General features: G+C 39.9%; 1 protein-coding gene across 4 annotated transcripts in view; it reads left to right on the forward strand.

Moving 5' to 3' along the window:
• The first annotated feature begins 3,220 nt into the window (after nt 1–3,220).
• Nucleotides 3,221–21,015, forward strand: part of CRIM1 (cysteine rich transmembrane BMP regulator 1) — a 249,232-nt gene continuing 231,437 nt past the window's right edge. For 3 of the 4 annotated variants that reach the window (XM_069072192.1, XM_069072191.1, XM_069072190.1), the window contains exon 1: nt 3,221–3,630. In XM_069072192.1, coding sequence (XP_068928293.1) covers nt 3,291–3,630 — 340 coding nt within the window. In that variant the 5' untranslated portion in view covers nt 3,221–3,290. The remainder of the gene's footprint in view (nt 3,631–21,015) is intronic. The other variant, XM_069072189.1, reaches the window with a different exon arrangement.

A 21,015-nucleotide genomic window follows, 5' to 3' on the forward strand; every position in this document is an offset into this window, starting at 1 on the left:
CCAAGATGCAAATGAGCTTACCTACTTAAGTGTCTTCAGTGGGTCTTTACAACCTCAACTGCTTACATTTTTAGTCATCAAAGTGTAATACAGAATACTCTTGCCACAGAGCCAAGATGACAAACCCAGTTCTTTCATGGTTTATCCACAAATCTGTGAGTACTGTGCAGGTGAGTGATCATAGTTCATGAAAGAGCCAATCAATCATATTCTACAAGGTAAGGATTTTTCTTTTTTAGCTTTCTTAGGAATTATATTTTCCAGAGAGGCCTTGGACTCATAAAATCTTAATATCTGGAAGGTACCTTAGAGGTATCATCTACTCCACCCTCCCACCTAATGCAGGAATCCCCATCTCTGGCAGGTAGATCACTCAGTCTCTACTTAAACACTTTTCTCTCATTCACTACTTTCCAAGGCATCCCATCTCATTTTTCAATACCAGTCTAACTGATCTCTAGGGAAGCTTGCCATCCAGTCCTTCCCCAGAATACCAGGGCCTAACCAAGACAAGTGTTTTGCCATGTACCCTCCTCCACTCCTCCCATGGCTTCCAGTTTTTTTTTTTTTTTACCATTTAGGGAACAATAATGAAGTGAGTATTATCATTACTACTGAGAAGAGTGTCATAATCTACTCTCCTATGGCTTCACTTAGAATCCCCTGTGACTGTGACAGACCAAAACCCCTTTCTTTGGCCCCCACTCCCTAAATGTCTTATCTCCTGTAAATTCCTTGAACTTAGTCCTTGTTTTCCTTTTATATCTTTATCCCTAGTATCTAGCCAACAGTCTCTCATGTAAAAAGTGCTTAATAAATGCTTGCTGTGTTATTAATTCAGGGGTTATAAATGACCATGATTTTGCATCACTTTTCCCCTGGTACTTGTAACAGAAAACTTGGCATCTAATGTTGGTGCCTCCATGGTCACTTCACTGACAACTCTGAGATACTAGCTCTGGATCCTGGTGGTCAAACCACAAATCTTAAGATTCAACTTGGTCCCCCAACAAATCTCAAAAGGAGTCTTTCTTCTCTCTAACTTTTTTGTTGTTGTTGTTGCTGCTGCTCCACTGTCATGATTCAGTATCTTCTTGGATGGCACTTTTCTGCCCCTTAAATCTCCGTGGATAATAAGTGAATCACTTCATAACTAATGATCCTAGAAGCAGATTTTTTCTCCCAAGTTGATTGGAAAGTCTTGTTCCCCCCTCAGGTCATTCATTTGATTGACTCCATTCAGATCATAATATGGATTGATTCCTGAGAAAATCTCTTATGTAAATAATCTTGGTGAATGCACTTTCCATAATTTCAAATGTTTCTCTTTGAAAGTAGGGACTTTATTCACTCATTCACTTCTGTCTATTTATGTATCTATCTATTCATATATGTGCAGCCCTGGAAGGAAGCATACTGCCTGCCTGGCACATGATGGGAGCTTAATAGATGAATGAATGAATTAATTCTATACATGATGGATCACACAGGGCATCACATACCTTAATTCCTAAATTTCATAAGTTAGAAACCATTTCAATCTACGAGCTTTGTAAAGAAACTGACAACAATGTCTGATGGCATATTAAAATGGTGTGAGACATGTAGTAGCATGTTAAAGTTTTTAGTAAATGTGTAACTGGCCTTACTTAGGAAGGAAAAAAAAATTAGTCCTATTATTTTGGGGTCATTCTTTCCTAAGAATACTGCAAGTCAGCAGAAATAGTAGAGAGAATAAACATGCAACTGTATTAGAAACAGGGCAGTACATATTAAACTCTTAGCTATAACATCCACCATTTCTACTCCTGCATAATATTTACCTAGACGGTTTTAATCACTTAGATCACCAGCAGATTAGCCCTAGAGCCCTCCTGCTTCAAGAGACTCCATTACATAACACCTTTTTGAAAGCATATTTCAATGCCCAATGGAAGATGGTTTCTGAATACATTGTCCAGGGTTGAGATGGAATCACCTCCCTTCCTCACCCCCCCGCCTCGAGTTTCACAGACGTATCCCATTCTCATACTGGAAGACTGTAGCAGCGACTGGTGGCCAGGTCCTGTCGGTTTACCTAGTGTAGGCAGCGGTAGTCCCCCACTCCCTGAGTTCTGTGTCCGGCCCCCCCCCATTATTTCCACCACGCATCCGGACCCAGAGCTGTCTCTGGATGTGAAAGTGTCTCCGTCGGGCTTCCAGGCCACTGCTGGGAGAGAGCAGACAGTCGTGGTGTTGGAGTCACCACCGCAGGGGTTTGGGACACCAGGACTCAGCCTCTTCTGGTTTCTACACCCACGCCCCAGTCTCTCCGAAGCTAGGGGGTGGCTTGGGACGTCAGCTTGAGCGAGCCCGGGGCAGATCTTCTTAGTCTGAGTCCCCGGTGTTGCTTCCAGGAGTAGGAGAGAGGCGGGCTGGCTGCTAGTGCAGCGGGGCTGGCTTCGGGTGGAAAGGGGCGTGAGGGAGGAGGCGGCAAGTGAAGAGAGGAAGGAATAGGGGTAGACTGGGAAAGGAGGGAGGAGGAGGTAGAGAGGGGAAGGCGAGGGGGCGTGGGGGGGGGCAGCCAATGAGGGCGCGCGGAGCCGGTAGAGGCGAGGTCTGTGGGATGAGGTAGGGATGGGGGAGGGCGAAGCCGGAGCGGCGGATCGGCGAGAGCCATAAACAAGCGCCCGGAGGAGACGGAAAGGAGGGAGGCGAGCTGGGGCGCGTAGAGCGGACTAGGCGGCGCACACCGCGAACCTTCAGCCTGCGCCACCGCTCCCGCCCGGCTCCGGAGGCGGGGACCGGGGGAGCCCGTGGTAGGGGGGACTGTTGCTACTGCCGCCGCCTCTGCTTGCTTCTGCTGCTCTTGCGGGGGCCACCACAGCTCTCAGAGCCGGAGGAGGAGCCGCCACCTCCGCCCAGCCTCGGGGCTGGAGCCCAGCGCGACCGCCGCTGCCTCCGCCAGAAGTTTGGGTTGAACCGGAGCTGCCGAGAGGAAACTTTTTTTTTCCTCTTTCTTTCTCTCTCTCTCTTTTTTTCCTTTCTCCCTCCCTCCTGGGAGGAGGAGGAGGGGAAGCTACCGCTGCTGCTGCAGGCGCCAACGGTAGTGGGATTGGTCGGCGCGGGCCGAAGAGAGTGGGGGGACTCGCCCCGGCTGGGGAGTCGCGCGCCGGGGGGAGCCGGAGGGGGCGGCGGCCACCGTGGGCTCCGGCTGGGCGCCCGCCGGGGCGAGTGTGCCCGGAGGAGGAAAGGGCGCCCGCTCCACTCCCGGCCCGGCTGTGAGCAGGAGGCGGCGGCGCTAGAGGAGGATGTACTTGGTGGCGGGGGGCAGGGGGCTGGCCGGCTGCGGGCACCTCCTGGTCGCGCTGCTGGGGCCGCTGCTGCTGCTGCTGCTGCTGGCGCGCTCGGGCACCCGAGCGCTGGTGTGCCTGCCCTGCGACGAGTCCAAGTGCGAAGAGCCCAAGAACTGCCCTGGCAGCATCGTGCAGGGGATCTGCGGCTGCTGTTATATGTGCGCCCGACAGAGGAACGAGAGCTGCGGCGGCGTGTACGGGCTCCACGGAGCCTGCGACCGGGGGCTCCGCTGTGTCATCCGCCCCCCGCTCAATGGCGACTCCATCACCGAGTACGAAGTCGGCGTTTGCGAAGGTACTGTGAGCGCGCCCCCCTCCCACCTTTCCATCTTCCCCTTCTCCGGCCCAGGCCCAGCTCTCGTACCCTCCATCCTTCCCACCCCCACCCCCTAAATCTAGGCGCGCACTCACTCAGCTAAACAAAGTTTAGCTGAGACTTTATCCGAGGCAAGAAGGGGCCAGAGGAGGGAGGCAAGGCGGCCGCCGCCCCCAGGAGAGCCCCCGCCTCCTTTCTCTTCCTTGTCCCCTTTGCCAGCTGCAGTCGGGGTTTTTTTTTGGGGGGGGGAGGGGAGTAGTGTGGGGCGGTGTTCTCCTCTACCCCCACACACACCCTCCTGCATCCCGTAGGGGTGTTAGTTGGGGTGTGTGCCTGTGTGTATTAGGGAAGGAGGGTGTCCTCGCTTTTCCATAGATTAAATAGCCTGGTCTTTTGCGGGGTGGTGCAGGCTCTGGTCCCGAAGGCTGCTGCGTCTTCTTCGGGGGGCACTGCAGAGGCTACCCGCGGGCTGCTCCGTGGGGGGAAGTCCCGGCCTTGATCCCTACCTCCTTCTCTCCTTCCTTCCCCTCCTTCCTCCCCGGCCCTCCCTCCTGATACTGCAGTGTGAAACAACGTTCAGAATACCGTACACGAAAGTCTCTTCTCTGTTGATGGAGCTCCCTCTCCTTGTGTGTGCCTCTCTTCCTCCCCTTTCCTCCTCCCTGCGCATATAAATCAATTTCAGCTCCCGAATATGTCAGCGCTGGGGAAGTTGCATACTGTAGTTACTCATTTATTTGCCTATTGAAAACGGTCAAAGGCTTCTCTTTCTCCTCGAGGAAAAGGAGTCCAAGGAGCCCGAATGGGGGAGCTGCTGATTACTGGGGGCCCCTTATTTGCTGTTGGTTTCAGGATCAGATAACTGCTGCCTTTTTGATCCTGGAGCTGGTACTTTTTTTTTTTTTGACAGCAATGATTGTTCTGCTCCTGTTTCAGCAGCATTTTGTGTATTAGTCTGCTCTCAACCCATCCACACCCCATCTAGTTTAGACTGACATAGGTAGCCCTCGAAGAGAAGAGCAGTAGCTTTTTTAGTTTGGCGAGCTACTGTTGGTGGATGTCAGCCTAAATTCCGGCTTCCTTGCCTTTCCCTCCCAAGGTTGACCACAGTGCCTAGGAGGGGGAGGAGTGGGGGAGAGGGAGGTGAGATAAAGTTAATTTTATTTGGTGATGCAGCACGACTTAGAGAAGTTCAAGTAGACGCCAGGGGAAAGAGGAATCCCCTTTGAGCTGTAGATGGTGATGCTGTTTGGTATGGTTTTGCTGAATAAGTCATAAAGTCAGATTCACTCCCAGCCAATGGAAGACTGGGGGAATGGAAGGAAAGGAGAAGAGGGAAAATTGCTCCTCTTTCTGTCACTTTCCTCCATAGCTCATTTAAGAGGTGGTGAGGGGAAGAATAATTTCAGTGGGTTTTAAAAATTGGTTGTAGTTCCAGAGTTTCAAAATACCTTTCTTATTCGGGTTTGATTTGTCAAATTTTAAAGCAAAAATGCTTAAGTGACAGATTTAAACACTCATATTCCCCTTTATTTGGGAGTAAATTATATATAGATACATGTTACCTTGTCTTTGTTTTTGAAAGTCTGGACAATTCAGGAAAGTCAGAAGAATCTTCCGTTTTGTAAGCTAGTAGCGGTTATGATGATAAGAAACTCTTTAAAGGAGGCCAGTTCTTCAGAATTGGTAAAGAACAAGGGGAGAGGAGACAGGGTTGCCTTTATGACAGTGACTTAACTCAGGTTGCTTATATTTACTTTATGTGCACCACCATGGAATGCAACATTTAGTATCAGTTTCTGACATGAGTAAAGTTTTTACTTCTAAGGGAAGTACAGATCTTCTTCTGGAAAAGTGTTTATTTGTTGTTACCCAGAATGTATATTTGACTTGATCCAACTTTATCTAATGCAAAGTTAGAAAATTGTGACAGCACAAGAAAATTACTTTAGTCTCAGGGAGGGATTTTCTGCTTTGTGTTTAGTTTTTTACAGGCACTGGAGATCTAGTTCTAACTTGGTTTTGCTTCTTCTCACCAGAATCTGGTGAAGGAAAGGAAGAGCAAAGTGAATCTTTACAGTTATCAAATGTTTGGCCACGTTCTTACCATGTCATCACACTATGGAGTTTTTTTGGCACTTGCTGGTGAGCATTTCATTCCTCTGAAGAGATGCAGTTTCTGCATAGCTTCATTTCCATTGGTAACACCCCATGCATTTGGTATTCCTATGGAAAATGCTTGGAAGAGTTGTTTGACATGATTAGATTTCAATTTCTGTTCTATAGCAATGGATTTAATCCTAGCAGATTTGTTTTCAGCTACCAAAGGTAGCTCTTCAGAACCTTTCTTAGAATTTTAAAAGTAGTAAGACATTTGTGTTTCCAAATCCAAGAAGCTAAAAGTTCACAAAGACTCAGATTCAGGTTATATGTGATTTTCCCAGGCTGTCAAGAATGATAGTGGCAGTTGATCAGATTGGTTCTAGAAACATTTTCAAGACTAGCCATATAATATTGTAAATTTCTAGTGACTTCAGTGATTACCACCCTTTTGATGAAAAAAATGTGCTAGAGAAGTACTATTGTTCTCCTTTGTACAGAACTGAATGAAAATTTTTAATGTGCTAACAGTTATCCAGAAGATACTTGCTTTTCCCTCTTCTTTTCTGTTGTTTTGCAGGAAATTCCACAGTGACAGGTGTTTCACTGTTTTCCAGTTTTATTCAGATATTCACCAGGCAGAAACATAGTAATTATTGTAACCAACATCAACAGTATCCTATGTATTTTGTTCATGTTAGTGTCTTTCTTTGCTGCAATTTTTGCACTGAAATGACCCCTACTGGTTGTTTCTGTTAATGTAAACTCCTTTAAAATATATCTTTTTTAAAAAATTATTGTTATTGGCTTCCTTGAGAAAACATCTTATTTATAATATGGAAATATTATCATGACTCATCTACCGGTTTTCAAAGAACTATTTATAGTTCTTTGAAATATTATTCTTTTAAAATATATGTGCAGCCTCATAATAATTTTAATTACTATTTATTTCTCATATGTTTGTAAAGGTGGTATTTTTTAACCATACTCTAAAAATGAGAAATTAAATAATCTCATAAGGCTAAGTAACTTGGCCAAGATCATATAAATTAAAGACAGAACCCAACACATAACTAGGTTATGGGTTTTGTCTTCTTACCTTAGATCTTAAAAGATGAACTTTTTCCTGTGGGTACCAAAAAATGAGTAATTGGAAAACATTTTTCTTTAGAAGTAAAGGCAACATAATAATTTCTTCTGTCTGATCCATTAGAGATATTTCTACCTTAAATATTTTCTAGGTTTTAGACTAAAAAGTCTATAAGTAAATAAATATCTAGATATGTCTACACACATACACGTACATGAATATGTACGTGTATGTGTTTGTGTGTGTTTGTGTACTGCAGTACTTCACGGATTATTGATTTCACTAGTGTTGATTTCTTCTGCCATCGATATAGATTACATCCCCTCCATGCCATAACCATGGTGGCCAACCTTCAGGTGATGAACTCCTGAAATAAACTAGGTAGGTGCTCAGATAAAAGACAATAGTCTATCATCATCTATACTTGAAGCCTTTCCAGTACCCTTGGCCAATTTAGTTCATTAAGCATTTATTACGTACGTGTAGAGCACTATCCTAAGCGCTAGGTCACTCCACATCACAAGGAAGCATCATAATAGGATTGTAGAAGAGGTTTCAAGAGCATGAACATAAGTGTGTGTATTTATAAAAGTATGCATACACATATGCAGACAGTTCCAGATCTTTTTCTTTGAAGACCATGCGTCATACCTTTCCTTTTCTTGGCAAGCAACAACTCTGAAATCCAGTAGTTCAAATGAGTTATCTTTGAATGATCCTCCTTGGAGTATATTGAATGCTTGCTACTTTCTTTAAATTCAGCCTAAAATCCTCTATTCTAGATCTTAAGATAATATGACATCTTTACCTTTTGTTCCAAGTTTTCCTTTTTAACCTCTTAATATCCAGGTTGCCAAGAGGCAGTATTACATAGTGGGTAGAGTTCCCAGCTTGAAGGCAGGAAGACATTTTTTGAATTTTGCCTCTGATGCATATGGGCTGTGTGAATATAGACAGAATTCTTAACCATTCAGTGCCTCCTATAACACATCTTTAAGTCTGTAAGTTCTCTATTAGATGCCAATCCACTTTAGTTGGAAAGAATCTCCCTATACCCATCAAATCACAGGTGTGGACAAAAACAAAACAAAAATATAAAAATTGTTGCTGTTTCTTAAAAAGACTGCCCTCCTAATGAGAAGATGTCTAGAAACAAGAACAGGAACTTTAAGAGGCCAAAAAGATTGTTTCAGGATCTCTTTAGGATTGGGAAATAGCATGAATATATAAGTTGAATTTTCTGGAAACTTTTGATGGGGCAATAAAGGATTTATTTCATGATAAAAAATATATGTTAAAGAGATTTGTAGACTTATTAGATCCAACTTTTTCTTACTCTAGAGATAACAGAAACGAGGGCATTATACTACTTTTGGCAGGTAGTAGTTAGAGCTGGAGTAGCTGAGAATATATGGTTATTCTGCCTTGAATTCCCCACATAAGGGAATTAAAATAGTTATGGCCTCATCTTAGCAAAGAGACATGAAATGAGATGCTGCCATGATAGTTTGTCTACTCTGTGTCCCTGTCATTTCCAAACTCATTGCTCCAATTAAAAAAAAATCACTACTGGAATCCAGAAAACTACTTTCTAAACCTCAGAAGAGCACTACTGCCCCATCCTTCCATAGTGATTAGGGAAACAGAATTCCAGGGCTTGCACACTTGACCAAAGCATCCTTTTCTTTGCCTCAATCACATTTGTAGTAACAAGTCTTATTTTGGCTAGAAAGTTGTTTTGACATATTAATAACTACTATTATAGTACTTTGATAGGAAAGAATTCAGAGACCAAGAAAACTCAAAATGACTGAGTTGAAGGAGGGCTGCTATATAAGACTATCTGTAAATCTCACAGTGTTTGGTAGGCATTCTCATTAAGACCTTATCCTCTAAGGAAAGTAGTAATTATTATTGTTTTCTTTTAATGGATGGAAAGGGATTGCATGGAAGTTGGTAAGTTTCTAGCTGAGTTAGGGAAATTGTACAACCCAAAGCTCCAAACTTTGTTTACCACTAGTGTCTTTTATTCTCATCACTAAGATCTTTCAGTAAAGAAATCTCTGAGCTGCCACTAGAGAGAAACAAACAAAGATCTAATAAAATTATGTTAATACAGTGTGGGAAGAGAAACAAATATAAGTAAATAAGGAAATAATTAGTTCTTCCAAAAGTAAATATTGACAAAACACCGGGGACTACTTGTAAAACATATACAAATCATCAGGACTGAGTGACCTTCATTTGTGTGTATTAATGTACAAACGACTAACAAACTACCAAAACATCAATTCAGTATCTTGGAAAAGTCGAAGTACTTAAAACATTTTAGTAAAAATTAAACAAATTTCATATTTCCTGAAGGAGAAAATATTGCTCAGTGCATTCACTCACTAAAGCAATTTAACAACCAAGACAATCGATCCATAAATACTTAGAAAGCAGTGCATTTATAAATTGCCAAGTACATGGATTTATAAGGAAAACTGTCTTTGAAAAACCATAAACTCTTTAGGCAGCATGTCCAGTTGTAGCAGGTATTTAGTAATATAGTACACAATGTTCTCTATATTTATTTTATGAAATGTTGATGACCCAGGTGAATGAATGTACAGCTTGCAGATTAAATGTATGGGAGTCATGGAATTGTGAAGCTGTTGTAAAGAACAGGCAAAATTTATATCACCTCCGAGACAATTATAATAGCATGGCCTGGAGAGTGTGGAGAATGGGAAAATACTTCAAAAAGAGGAACTGGACTCAAAGGTCTTCTGAAACTCCTAAACTCTTTGTTTCTATAATTCTTTGAATAAGAGGAGAAGAATTTGGAATAGTGTGAATCATTCTTTGAAAAGTAATTGCCAGTGTATTCCAGATATCAGTACAGGTATATATACATATACATATACATTTATACATATATATACACACACACACACACACACACACACACACACACACACACACATATCTAGAAAATAAATGTGGGTTTGTTTTCTGTACTTAAACTATAATAGACATTCTGAAAGGTCCTCATAAAGACCAAAGATTCTCTAATGAGGAGGTAACATGTACTGTGAAAAATTTACCTCCCATTCATTTCTGGTAAGCATGTCGTCATGTTTATGTTGTGTTTCTTGTTATCAGATTGTTGAAGCCCACTAACAAAAGCAAGTCATTTAACTTTCATGAACCTTGGTTGACCTGATTTTCAAAATAGAAAAAAGAACAGAGTCTGCAAACTATAGGCAATGAATGTAAGTTTGATTCCTGGGAATATTCTAGAATGAATCGTTAAAGAAATGATTGGTGAACATCTAAAAGGGAAGTGATTACAGAGAGCCAACATGACTTCATCAAGGGCATATCAGATTAACCTCATTTCCTTTTTTGACATTTTTTAAGACTAGTATATTAAAAGACTTTTGTTATAGTGTTTAGCTTTATTTTAGTAAACGTTTTGATGAAATATCTTATGATTCCTTTTTTATTTTAATCAAATGTTTTATTAACTTCTAGTTTACATCATTCATTTCCTCAAGATTTTGAGTTACAAATTTTCTCCCCATTTTTCCCCTACCCACCACCCCAAAATAGCGATCCCACTGGATATCACCTCCTCCAATCTGCTCTTTCCCATATCTTCTCCCATACCCCCTCCAACTTTCCATTAGAGCATGGTGGATCTCTATGCCCCAGTGCCTGTGTATCTTATTTCCCAGTTATATTTAAATAATATTGAATATCTTGTGATTCTTGTGGAGAAGATGGAGACATAAGACATATCTGATTATAAAATGAGATGGATTCGGAAATGAGTGGGTGACTGCATTCAAACTGCAGTTGTTAGTGGCTTGAATCCTGAGGGATTTATGCTTGGTACTGTGCTTTTTAACATTTTTATCCATATAATGTGGGCAAAGGAATAGATAGTCTAATTCAGTTTGTTTATGACTCTGACATGGGAAGGATAGCTAAGACAATGAATGTTATCCAGTCAGTATCCAAAACCTTGAAAAGTCATAGCATTGGGCTGAATCGTATATGATGAAATTCAATAGGGATAAATATAAGGTCTTGCACTTGAGCACAAAAAAAAAAATCCACTTTAGAAGTATAGTACAGATAGATGGCAATTTCTGAAAGTGATCTAGGTGAGGGGGTAGCTTAGTGGATTTCATGTACACTGTGAGTCAGTGGTATAATGTGGTAGGCAAAAAAGCTAATATGATCTTGGGCTGCATTAAGAGAAGCATAGTTTTCAGGAATAGGGAGACAAGCTAGGTGACACAGTGGCTAGAATGCCAGAAAGACTCATTTTCCTGAGTTGAAATTTGACCTCAGACATATATTAGCTGTGTGACCCTGGACAAGTCACTTAACCCAATTTGCCTCAGTTCCTCATCTGTAAAACGAGCTAGAGAAGGAATTAGCAAACTACTCCAGTGTCTTTGCCAAGAAAACCCCAAATGGGGCCCTAAGGATTGGGGCACAACTGAAAAATAACTGAATAACAACTTTAGTCAGTTGGGGGAACACTGAAGGTTTTGTAATAGGGAAGTGCATTATTATCAATCAATCAACATGCATTTCTGTAGTGCCTACTACACGTTGGGCACTGGTGATCTGTTCTGGTGAGGCGAAGAAAAATTCACAGTCTTTGCCCTCAACAAGTTTAGGTTTTAATGGAGGAGACTCTGTGTGTGTATGTGTGTGTGTGTGTGTGTGTGTACACATATACACATATGCACACATACACTAAATGATACATGCAAACTAAGATTGGGAAAAATCAGAGCTATGCAATAGGAAAATTGCTTTGGCAGAAATATGATAGCTGGATTAGAGAAGAGGGAGTCTGGAGGCAGTCCTAGGCAGTATAGAGGTTTGCTATGTAGTTCTTATCTTCAAAGAGCTTACTTATACCCTAAGAATATAAGAAATAAACAAAGCAATTTTTAAAAACCCAATTGTTCATGACAATAGTTGGAAGTCATGTTATGATAAGGTGTTTGTTAGATGAATTATATGAAGAATCATTGTCATAGGAATTTAGAGGAGGAGAGTTTCCCTTCAGGATAGAGTGATTTGAGGAGTCTGGGATGGAGGAGAATCCTGCCCATTTTTAAGAAAATTTATAAATGTAGATCAGACTATAGTTTTTACCGACGAATAAGAAATCACTTTCTATTGTTAAATTTGAACTGTAGTTCAAAAGGGTAGTTATGATTTTATGGCATTTCTGAGTGGGAAAATATCTACTTGTATAGTGGAATTGAGTGCCATTGAAATAATTTTAGGTACTCTTCTACCCCATTAATTGTCTCTCTCTTTGTTTTTTGGCCATTCTTCTAGCACTCAGGTACTTGGGGAAATACTTCCTTAATGAGTTATGAACAGAAGAAATTAAAGGTATCCTCAATATGATATTTAACTTACGGAGTTACATTCTGGACCCCAAAGTAAAAAATGAAAAAATAAAAACAAACTTTCCCCCCAAAACCACTTTAAGCCTTTCTTAATGGGAAACAAATTTCCAGTCCCATCAAAATGAATACAACAGTTCCTTGGGTAGAATATGGTTCTAGAGAACTGGCTGGACCTTTTGTCCCTTTAATGTTCAATAAGTTGGATAATTGTCATTCTAGCATAGCCCCAATTCATCTCCATACCACATGGAGAGTATCAGAATAAAATTAAAGTGGAAAATTTTGGAGTTATCAAGGATTAGGGCATTCTTTGCCATGTTCCTGAGGCCTATATTTGCCTTTGAACCAGTGGGTCAACTTTTAATCTTGAGAATACAGCCTGTAACATTCCATTTTCCAACAGCCTGTAACGTTCCATTTCATTTTCTTTTAGAATAATTTGCAGAGAGGGATTGTGTACATGGCATCTTGCTCTCTGGTACCTGGCCTGTTGCTATTGTGATAGACTCCTTTAGTGTATCTGTCACCCTTGATACATTGCGAGCTAGGTCACTCTCGTGACCAACAGGGGACCTAGTTTCCTGTCATTCAGCTCGAACTCTTGAAACTTCACATCCAGTAACATTAAAGCCAGTTATCACAAGCTCTTTAAAAAACCAGAGCAGAGATTCAGCCTATTCTTGCCTTGTCATATTTCCCTTTCTTTTCCTGTCTTCCTCTTCCCTTTCTCCCTATTCCTTTCCATTCTCATTTTCTTAGTCAAACATATACCCTTTAAAAGATTATTCTTCCCCTTCCTCACATGCACCAGGTATGCAAACTATACCTCCTAAAACAAAACTGATCCTTAAGGATGATAGCCAAGTAACATAGATTAAGTGCTAAACTTTGGAATGAGAAAGATCCAAGTTCAAATCCTTCCTCATATACTTACCAGCTTTGTGATCTATGGCAAGTCATTTAACCTCTCTTTGCTTCAGTTTCCTCCTCTGTAAAATAGGGATAAGAATAGCACCTACTGCAAAGGATCAAATGAGATGAGGTGTGTAAAAGTGCTTTCCTAACTTTGAAGTGCTGTCATATAAATGTTAGTTGTTACTATTGTTAATAACAAAATAAGCATCTGAAGTTATGTCAGAGAATAAGGTTTGAAAAATGCTGAGAATACTGTTCAAATAAGACCATAACTAAAAAACACCTCCATAGACTCATTAGTATCAAACATAAAATAGCTCTTGATGATGGCTACAAACTGTAGTAAAAAGAGCACTGGATTTTGTGTCAATAAATCTGGGTATAAAAAAACCTAAATTTCATCATCCATAAAATGAGAATGATAACAGCAAAGAAATTACAGCTAGAAGTGTTCTTAGAGATGAACCCCTTCATTTTGCAAATGTGGAAAACAAGGCCCATAGAAGATGTGACTCATACCAAGTCATGTAGGAAGTAAACAGAATTGGGATTCAAACTCAGCTCTTCTAACTCCAAATCCTGTGTAGTGGAAGGCATACCATTACTTTACCTAAATAATACTTACTTGTGCCACCTACTTGTCAGGTTTGTTGTGGTAAAATGCTTTAGTGTCACACGAAGGTCGGTTATTATTATTATGGCCAGCTCTCTGGAAAATGCACATATATTTTCACTAGATGGTACATATACATACACATATATATTTATTAAATATAAACTTCATCTTGTTTAAACATTTTATGACAGCTCTTGAAGTAAATGGAGATATTTTAGAATGTACAAAACAAGGCTTAGGGTTCACTACATTAAGGAAACAGGCAATGTTGAATGAAGTTACCATACTTTTGAGAATGAGATTGAGAATGGGTGAAGGCTAGCTTTCCTTCCTTCCCTTTGGTTTTCAGTACTGTCATAGGGGAAGTTTACTGAAGATGTGAATTGTACTTCTTCTTGTAAGTTTATGTATACCTCATAGTTAAATAAGATACTGACCTGGAATCAGAGCATTAGTAGTTCTTTTTGGTATCTCCTTAAGGTGTACTTCCTTTTTAGAAGATCTAGGCAGCAAACTCTTAACTGTCCTTTCTGGAAATAAGTACCATTTTTCTTAAATAGAAATCCATGGCATAGTATTGGGTATAAAGGACTAGAATATAGTGCTTGAAGTAGACAACTCTCTGGCCCTTAAACTTAGCTACCTAGAATTTGAAAGTCATTTTTTATTATTTGGTACAAAGTCCTAAATATTTACTAAGAATTTCTCCAGTGCATGTTATTATAGTTGTTATTGTTCAGTCATTTTTGACTCTTCATTACCCTATTTGAGGTTTTCTTGGCAAAGATACTGGAAATTGCCATTTCCTTCTCCATCTCATTTTACAGATGAGGAAACTGAGGCAAACAAGGTTAAGTGACTTGACCAGGATCACGGAGCTACTAAGTGTCCGAGGCTGTATTCGACGTCAGGTTGTTCTGACTCCAGGCCCAGTACTCTATGTACTGCACCACCTAGCTGCCCTGTTACTATAGTATCCAGGTGTTTTAACAACAAATTTAAATTTTTACCACAAGAGAAGCAACAACCACCCCATTTCCCTTAAAATCTGTGAGATTTATTTTTAAGTGCGTGTGTGTGTACATATATATGTTTGTATTTATCCATATGTATATTGGTCAAATCTAAAAAAAAGTACCTGAATTTTGTAGCTTATCTTAGATATACTTTTTTGACCTCTAAAGATAGAAAAAGAAAAATTAGGCACATTATTTGATTGTTTAATGTCCTTTTAAATAAGATTTTACTTCTTAGCTGCTAAGAAAGGGGAATAGAATTTTAAGAGATTTCTTTTTTTAAGAATACTTTATTTGCTTTAGCTCTATAGCAGCCAGTTTCTCTGGCTATAGTGAGGTAAAAAAAAGGATGTAGGCTGGAACAAGAAACTGAACCCATCTTATTTAGCATTTCAAAACAAAAAAAACCATAAACAAACATCTCAGATTCAAAACAGAAAGGAATTTCTGGCAGGGATAGATGAAACCTGAGTCCACTTAGTCCCTGTCTACAAGAGGTAACTTATTTAGCTTCCCATACAAAGACTGCAAGCATTTCACAAACATTTCACAGCCATGATAAAAAGAAAAGAATCTCCAGATTGGAGAGATGCAACACCTGTCTTTAAGAAACTACTGGAGCTGGTGATCTAAGGCAGAGCTATACAGAGAAAGTATGACCTGAACTAAACTTTGTTCAAATGAGTTGGGATAACCAAGTGCTTGTAATGTTCTAGGAATTTTATCCTAACATACAGAACACATGGTGTTTTTCTAGTAGGAGTTTATGCTTATAATCTTGCACTGACAGGAGATCCCATAATCTTGTCAAACCCAGAATTTAAAAACTTTCAGAGAAAATCCACTGGACTGCCCCATGCCATCACCATTGATGGGCCCATACTGTGTTCTGTTCTAAAGGTAAGTGAAGTATTTGCAGTAGGATTAAGGCAGATTGATTTTATAAAGATGTTCTTAAGGAAGAAGCAAATGGATTTACCAGTGATTTAGATATGGTTAGAGAAGAAAAGGGATATTTTCTGCGCTTAACCACTAGATGCTCATATATTAAAACACAAATTCCTACATTTTAGGCACATTTTGGTGATTTTGCTACCAGATCTAGAATGAAACACAAGTCCAGAAGTTTTCTAAGTGTTTCAGTAAAAAGGGTGAATATTATAGGCACATGGCTAAATTTCTATATGTAAGGATGCCAGGACATCCGTACCATATTGTAATAGAAGGAGGACTGCTAGAGGAGCTCAGTGTACAGTGTCTGGTATACAGTGATTAAAGGGAAGGTATAGGAAATCGAAGATTCCAGGTCCCTTTGGGCCATTTACTGGATAGCACTGAGCAAGTCACTTAACTTCTTGGAGTCAGGTGTCTCATCTCTAAAATGAAATGAAGAAAGTAAATACCTGATGGTAGGGGACTTGATTGGATGTTTAACTGAGGTCCCTTCCAGTGATTGAAGTCCTAGGAAAGGGTTAAATATTACTCCATGACTACAAAGAAGTAGCCTAAAGTAGAAGAGAGAATTTGGGTGCAACAACAGGAGATCTGAGTTCTCTACCTAGTGTGGTCACCAGCTATGTGACTTTGAGCAAAGTACCACTCTGCTATAGCTTCATCTCTTGAATGAGGATGTTGGAGTAGGTGATTTCTGATGTTCTTTCCAACTGTGATAGTTTTGATTCTTGGGAACATGGGATTGTTGGCATTAGTTTTAGTCAAGTAGAATAAGGGGAAAGACTTTTAATAATAATAACTGACATTGGTATAACACTCTAAGGTTTACAAAGTCCTTTACAAACATTAGGCAAAGGTCCTTTACTTTGTGTCATGGACATTTTAGAGAGTCTGTGAAGCCTATGTCAGACCCCTTCTCAGAGTAATATCTTTAAAGTAATAAAATATTTAGGATTACAAAGGAAGCCTGATGTATTGAAATGCAATTATAAAGATATTTTTATAAGTTCATGGGCATTAGGTTAAGAAACCCAGATTCAGGAGAATATATTACTTTATTCCTTAATTATATTTCATATGAAATAATTAAGAATGCAAAACCATGATCATCATCTGGAAGATGTTTAAAAACTGAAATCTAGAAACTGTCTTAAACAGCATGACCTGGTCTGAATTCAAGGAAAAATGTATACCTCTGCTTTAGGTTGCTAAATGTGTTGAAAAACTTTGCTATTTTCTCAGATTCCTCATTTCCCTCATTTCAGTGTGGTTTTGAGGCAGGTAGGTGACATACTGCAAAGAGGGAAGCCTGAGTGAAGAAGACAGGCCAAAACTTGCCCAAATTCACATGCTTATTTCTGTCTCTGACAGTCGAGGCAGTTGAGTAATTGCTGCTCATCCTAATATTGTAGGCAGCAGCCAAATTCTCAACATTCTTTTACCTTTGCTGCTGTTTTCACTTGCCAGGGAGTTTCCCACCAGACACTGGGCAAGCAGTTTTCTTAAAGAGTGGAATGAATTTAAAGAGACATGTTGTAATAATCTGTGGTGTCTGTCTCAAATATCCATAATGTTGGACAGTCTCTATGGAGTATCCATTCAGATGCACATTGAAATCTGGGAAATAGACATTCTTCATCCATTTGGTCTTTTCTGTGTGAATGACAGGTCAACTCCATTCAAGTGATTATGGAGTTCTTCTAGGAGACTCTGTAATATAGTAGGGCTTTGATCCAGTTACAACATTGTCATCTGAAAACGGGACCATCTGGAGGACTTCACCATTCACAAGGAGTTCCCCTCTTGACCTAGACTCTGCTGGATCTCCTCCATCCCCATGGAGAATACTTTTGGCATATGTACATTTCACTGCTTTATGCCTGATGTTTATTATCAGAGGGTGATTGAACAGATGGACAGTGAACTGAGCCCAGAGTTGAAAAGGAAGAACAAGAAGGGCTAGATTGCTTTTCGGAAATTTCAAAGCACTTTTACTGACTCAAACTTTCTTTAACAACAAAAGCCTATCTTCTTAATTCAAACATTTTAACATGTGTTTCTGCACGGTAGCAAGACCAGGAACACCACTACCTCCAAAAAATGAAATGAAGAGTTTCACAGAGGTCAGTGGAAAGGCACATGGTGAGTATGAGCTGGCTGCATGTAACCAGCAAGGAATTCTGAAGATCAGGAGTAAAGGATGCCATCCAAGAATTGCATGAAAGAAAGAGAAGATGAGCTGGTCACACAACAAGAGGAATGACAGACAGATCAAAGTGCTCCACTGATAACCCTGCATTGTTAAGAGAAAACAAGGAAAGCACATTGAGTAGATGTCTGTGTCTGTGAACACTTTAGGGAAAACATGAATGAAAGTTGTATATAACAGGAAGGTTGTGATCTGAATTATTGGAGGGAATTTTCAAAGGGAAGAGATTACAGGTTTGTTTGAAAATTGGAATATTGGTGACTGCAGACAAATTGCCTGAATGCAGCAAATCTATTGTCTACTGTTAGGTAACGTAGTATCTCCTGGAAACTGTTGTTCTCCCCTCTCCCCACTTCTCTCTGAGACAGAGAGATGTCTCAGTAGAGGAAGAGGTGTCTAACAATGTGGTGCAATAAATCTTCACTTAAAGAGTATTGGTTTTGGAATCTGAAGACATGAGTTCAGATCCCACCTTGCCACTTACCAACTGGTGAGAACTTATGTTTCAGTTGCCTCATCTGTAAAATAAAATAATAATACTTCACTAATAGCTTCATTTGGCTATGGTGAGTAAATCACTGAGTAAACACTAAAGCCACTATGTAAATGTAAGTTATTGTTTTTTAGAGTGGTGCATGATAATGGTCCGTAAATATCTAGAAATTACATTTCTGCCCTTTATATTCTTCCCCCACATAACAGTGAATAATTTTAGGTGCAGGTAAACTTATGGTAGTGAAGGATACAATAATTATTATTCCTTAATGGTCTTCACTGACTTAGTGAGGATTTTACTTTTCATTTTAGAAGTCAGATTTGGTGAGCATGACTTTTGCTTGGTGCAGATACATTGAAATAAGAGGCTAATTAATTCTAGTTGGACTCTTATTAGTAAGTCTTTTGAGTGGAAAGCTCACTAGTAAATTTCCACATAGAATTTTAGGTTTTAGAATTAGAAGGGATGTGAGGAAGTATCAAAGAGGAACTTAAAACCCAGAGTTGTGAAGAAGATTCCTCCAGTCTCCTAACTCAAACTGTTTTGTCCTATTCTGATCAGTATGAATACATTTTAGCATAAAGGGATTTTTTTTCTGGATATTTCACTTTTCCCCCAGCAAAGAAATATTTTTTTAAAAAGGTCTTTACTCAAGTCTTTAATTGTTATAGTTTACTAATAACTATTCTTTGGACACATTTCCATTTTATATCCTAGGACTATCTCAAACACTATGCTAAGAGCTTCTCGAGACCAGAATTCTGTTCCAGGCACTCCCTCCAACACACGCATGTGCCCTCTTCCCTAATGAAGATTCTGGGCAGCTAAAGGTAGTGACTGTGTCTGAAATAGCCATTGAGGGGATGGAAAGTGTCAGTTACTAATCTGACCCTTTGCTTAAGGATGAGTTCTCACTTTTAACTTTGCTTTTGGGTGTATAAAGAGGTCTTTATTTGGTTTTCTTCCTGTTTGCTTGAAACATTAGTATATGGAACCTTGAAAAGGTGTGAGAAATGCTGGAATGGTTGTTCAGGAAACACTTTTGTGCATTGAACACAGAAGGGACTTGCTGTAATTAGATTCCTTTTGGGAGGACCAGCTACCTCTCTACCCAGGTTGTTTTTTCTATGTCCTTGCTTTGTGCTCTTGGCATTATATCTGTGGTGGCAAATCCTTGCCATTACCCCCATGCTTGCTGGATATCAAGTGCCCTGAAAACCATTTCAGAGAACTGCTCTGCAGCAGTCTTTCCATTGGCCTCCACATTCTTCCCAGCACAGTCATGCACAGGCATTGGTAACACTGAAGGGGGAAGGTTTAAAAAAACACCCACAGAAAAGGACTTTGCCATCTGTTTGTCTACCATGAGTAGCCCCTTTCAGTGACAGGATGGTGGAGGAGGGGGTGGGTATGAGTACAGAACATTTACCAGAACACCATGGTGCCTCTGCCACTCCTCTCTGACATCATCAAGTATGATACTATGGGTCTTAAAGTAGCTGAAGTATGGGAAACAAGGATATTTATAAAGTTGTGGTAGTGAACCTGACTGAGCAGGTGTGCCCAGGACATCAAACTATACTGTAACCTCAGCAGTGAGAGGTAGCCTGGCATAGGGGATAGGGTACTGCCTTCATTTCAAATGCAGCCACAGAGGTCGTTTCCTCACTGGGTGTTCCATGCCCAGTGAAATTACAGGTCCTTCCCCTCCCCCCAAAAAACAAATCAACAATAGAGAATTTGAATGGAGTCAACTTTTTACTCTTGTAGTTAAGTCAGACACAGAACAAACTTTGTAAATAATTCCTCCTTTCGTAATGGAGTTAACTTTGTCTCAGCGTGTATGTGTGTGTATACATATATGTATACATATATATATATATAAATAGCATGTATCTGTATATATTTTCATATATTTAAAATGTTGCTAAAGGCCATACATAGATCACAATACTTTGTATTCCACTGACAACACTTTATGAATATGCTTATAGTCTTTAACTGGATTGTAAGAGAAGTCAGCACAATATACATTTTACAGACTGAGAAACTCTGAAAATGACTTCTCAAGTCTTATGCCATAAAAAAGCTTTAGGATAATTATGCATCTCTATGACTGTAATTGAACAATGTTATCTAGTTATTCTATTTTAAGTTGTGACTTGCCTCATTACTGGGGGTGTTTGCATCCTCTTCATATTTTTCTTGCCAAAGAAATAATTATTGTATTTTTTGGTGTCCAGAAGAGAGAATTTTTATTGCTAAGTTATTGTTTCCATAATTAAAGGTATGGTAGATACTTAATTTAGCATGACTCTTGTCCAAGTCATGTAGAAATTAGGGAGGAAATAGAAGAATTGGGATGTGGAACTTTTAAGAATGAGGAAAACTAATGTCATGATTTAGGAAGGTCTATGTAGGGAGGAGAGACTGTTGTCTTTGGGAGAAGGGATGAAAGTGTTTTTGGAAATCATTTTGTTGGGAGAAGTTAACAGCATTTGAGTGCCCACTCTGTTGGACAAGATGCTATGGAAAG

The sequence above is a fragment of the Petaurus breviceps genome, unplaced genomic scaffold (genome assembly GCF_028583685.1).
Source record: "Petaurus breviceps papuanus isolate PSGF00001 unplaced genomic scaffold, PetGlider_PUasm1.0 90845, whole genome shotgun sequence".
In the NCBI taxonomy this organism is placed as follows: domain Eukaryota; kingdom Metazoa; phylum Chordata; class Mammalia; order Diprotodontia; family Petauridae; genus Petaurus; species Petaurus breviceps.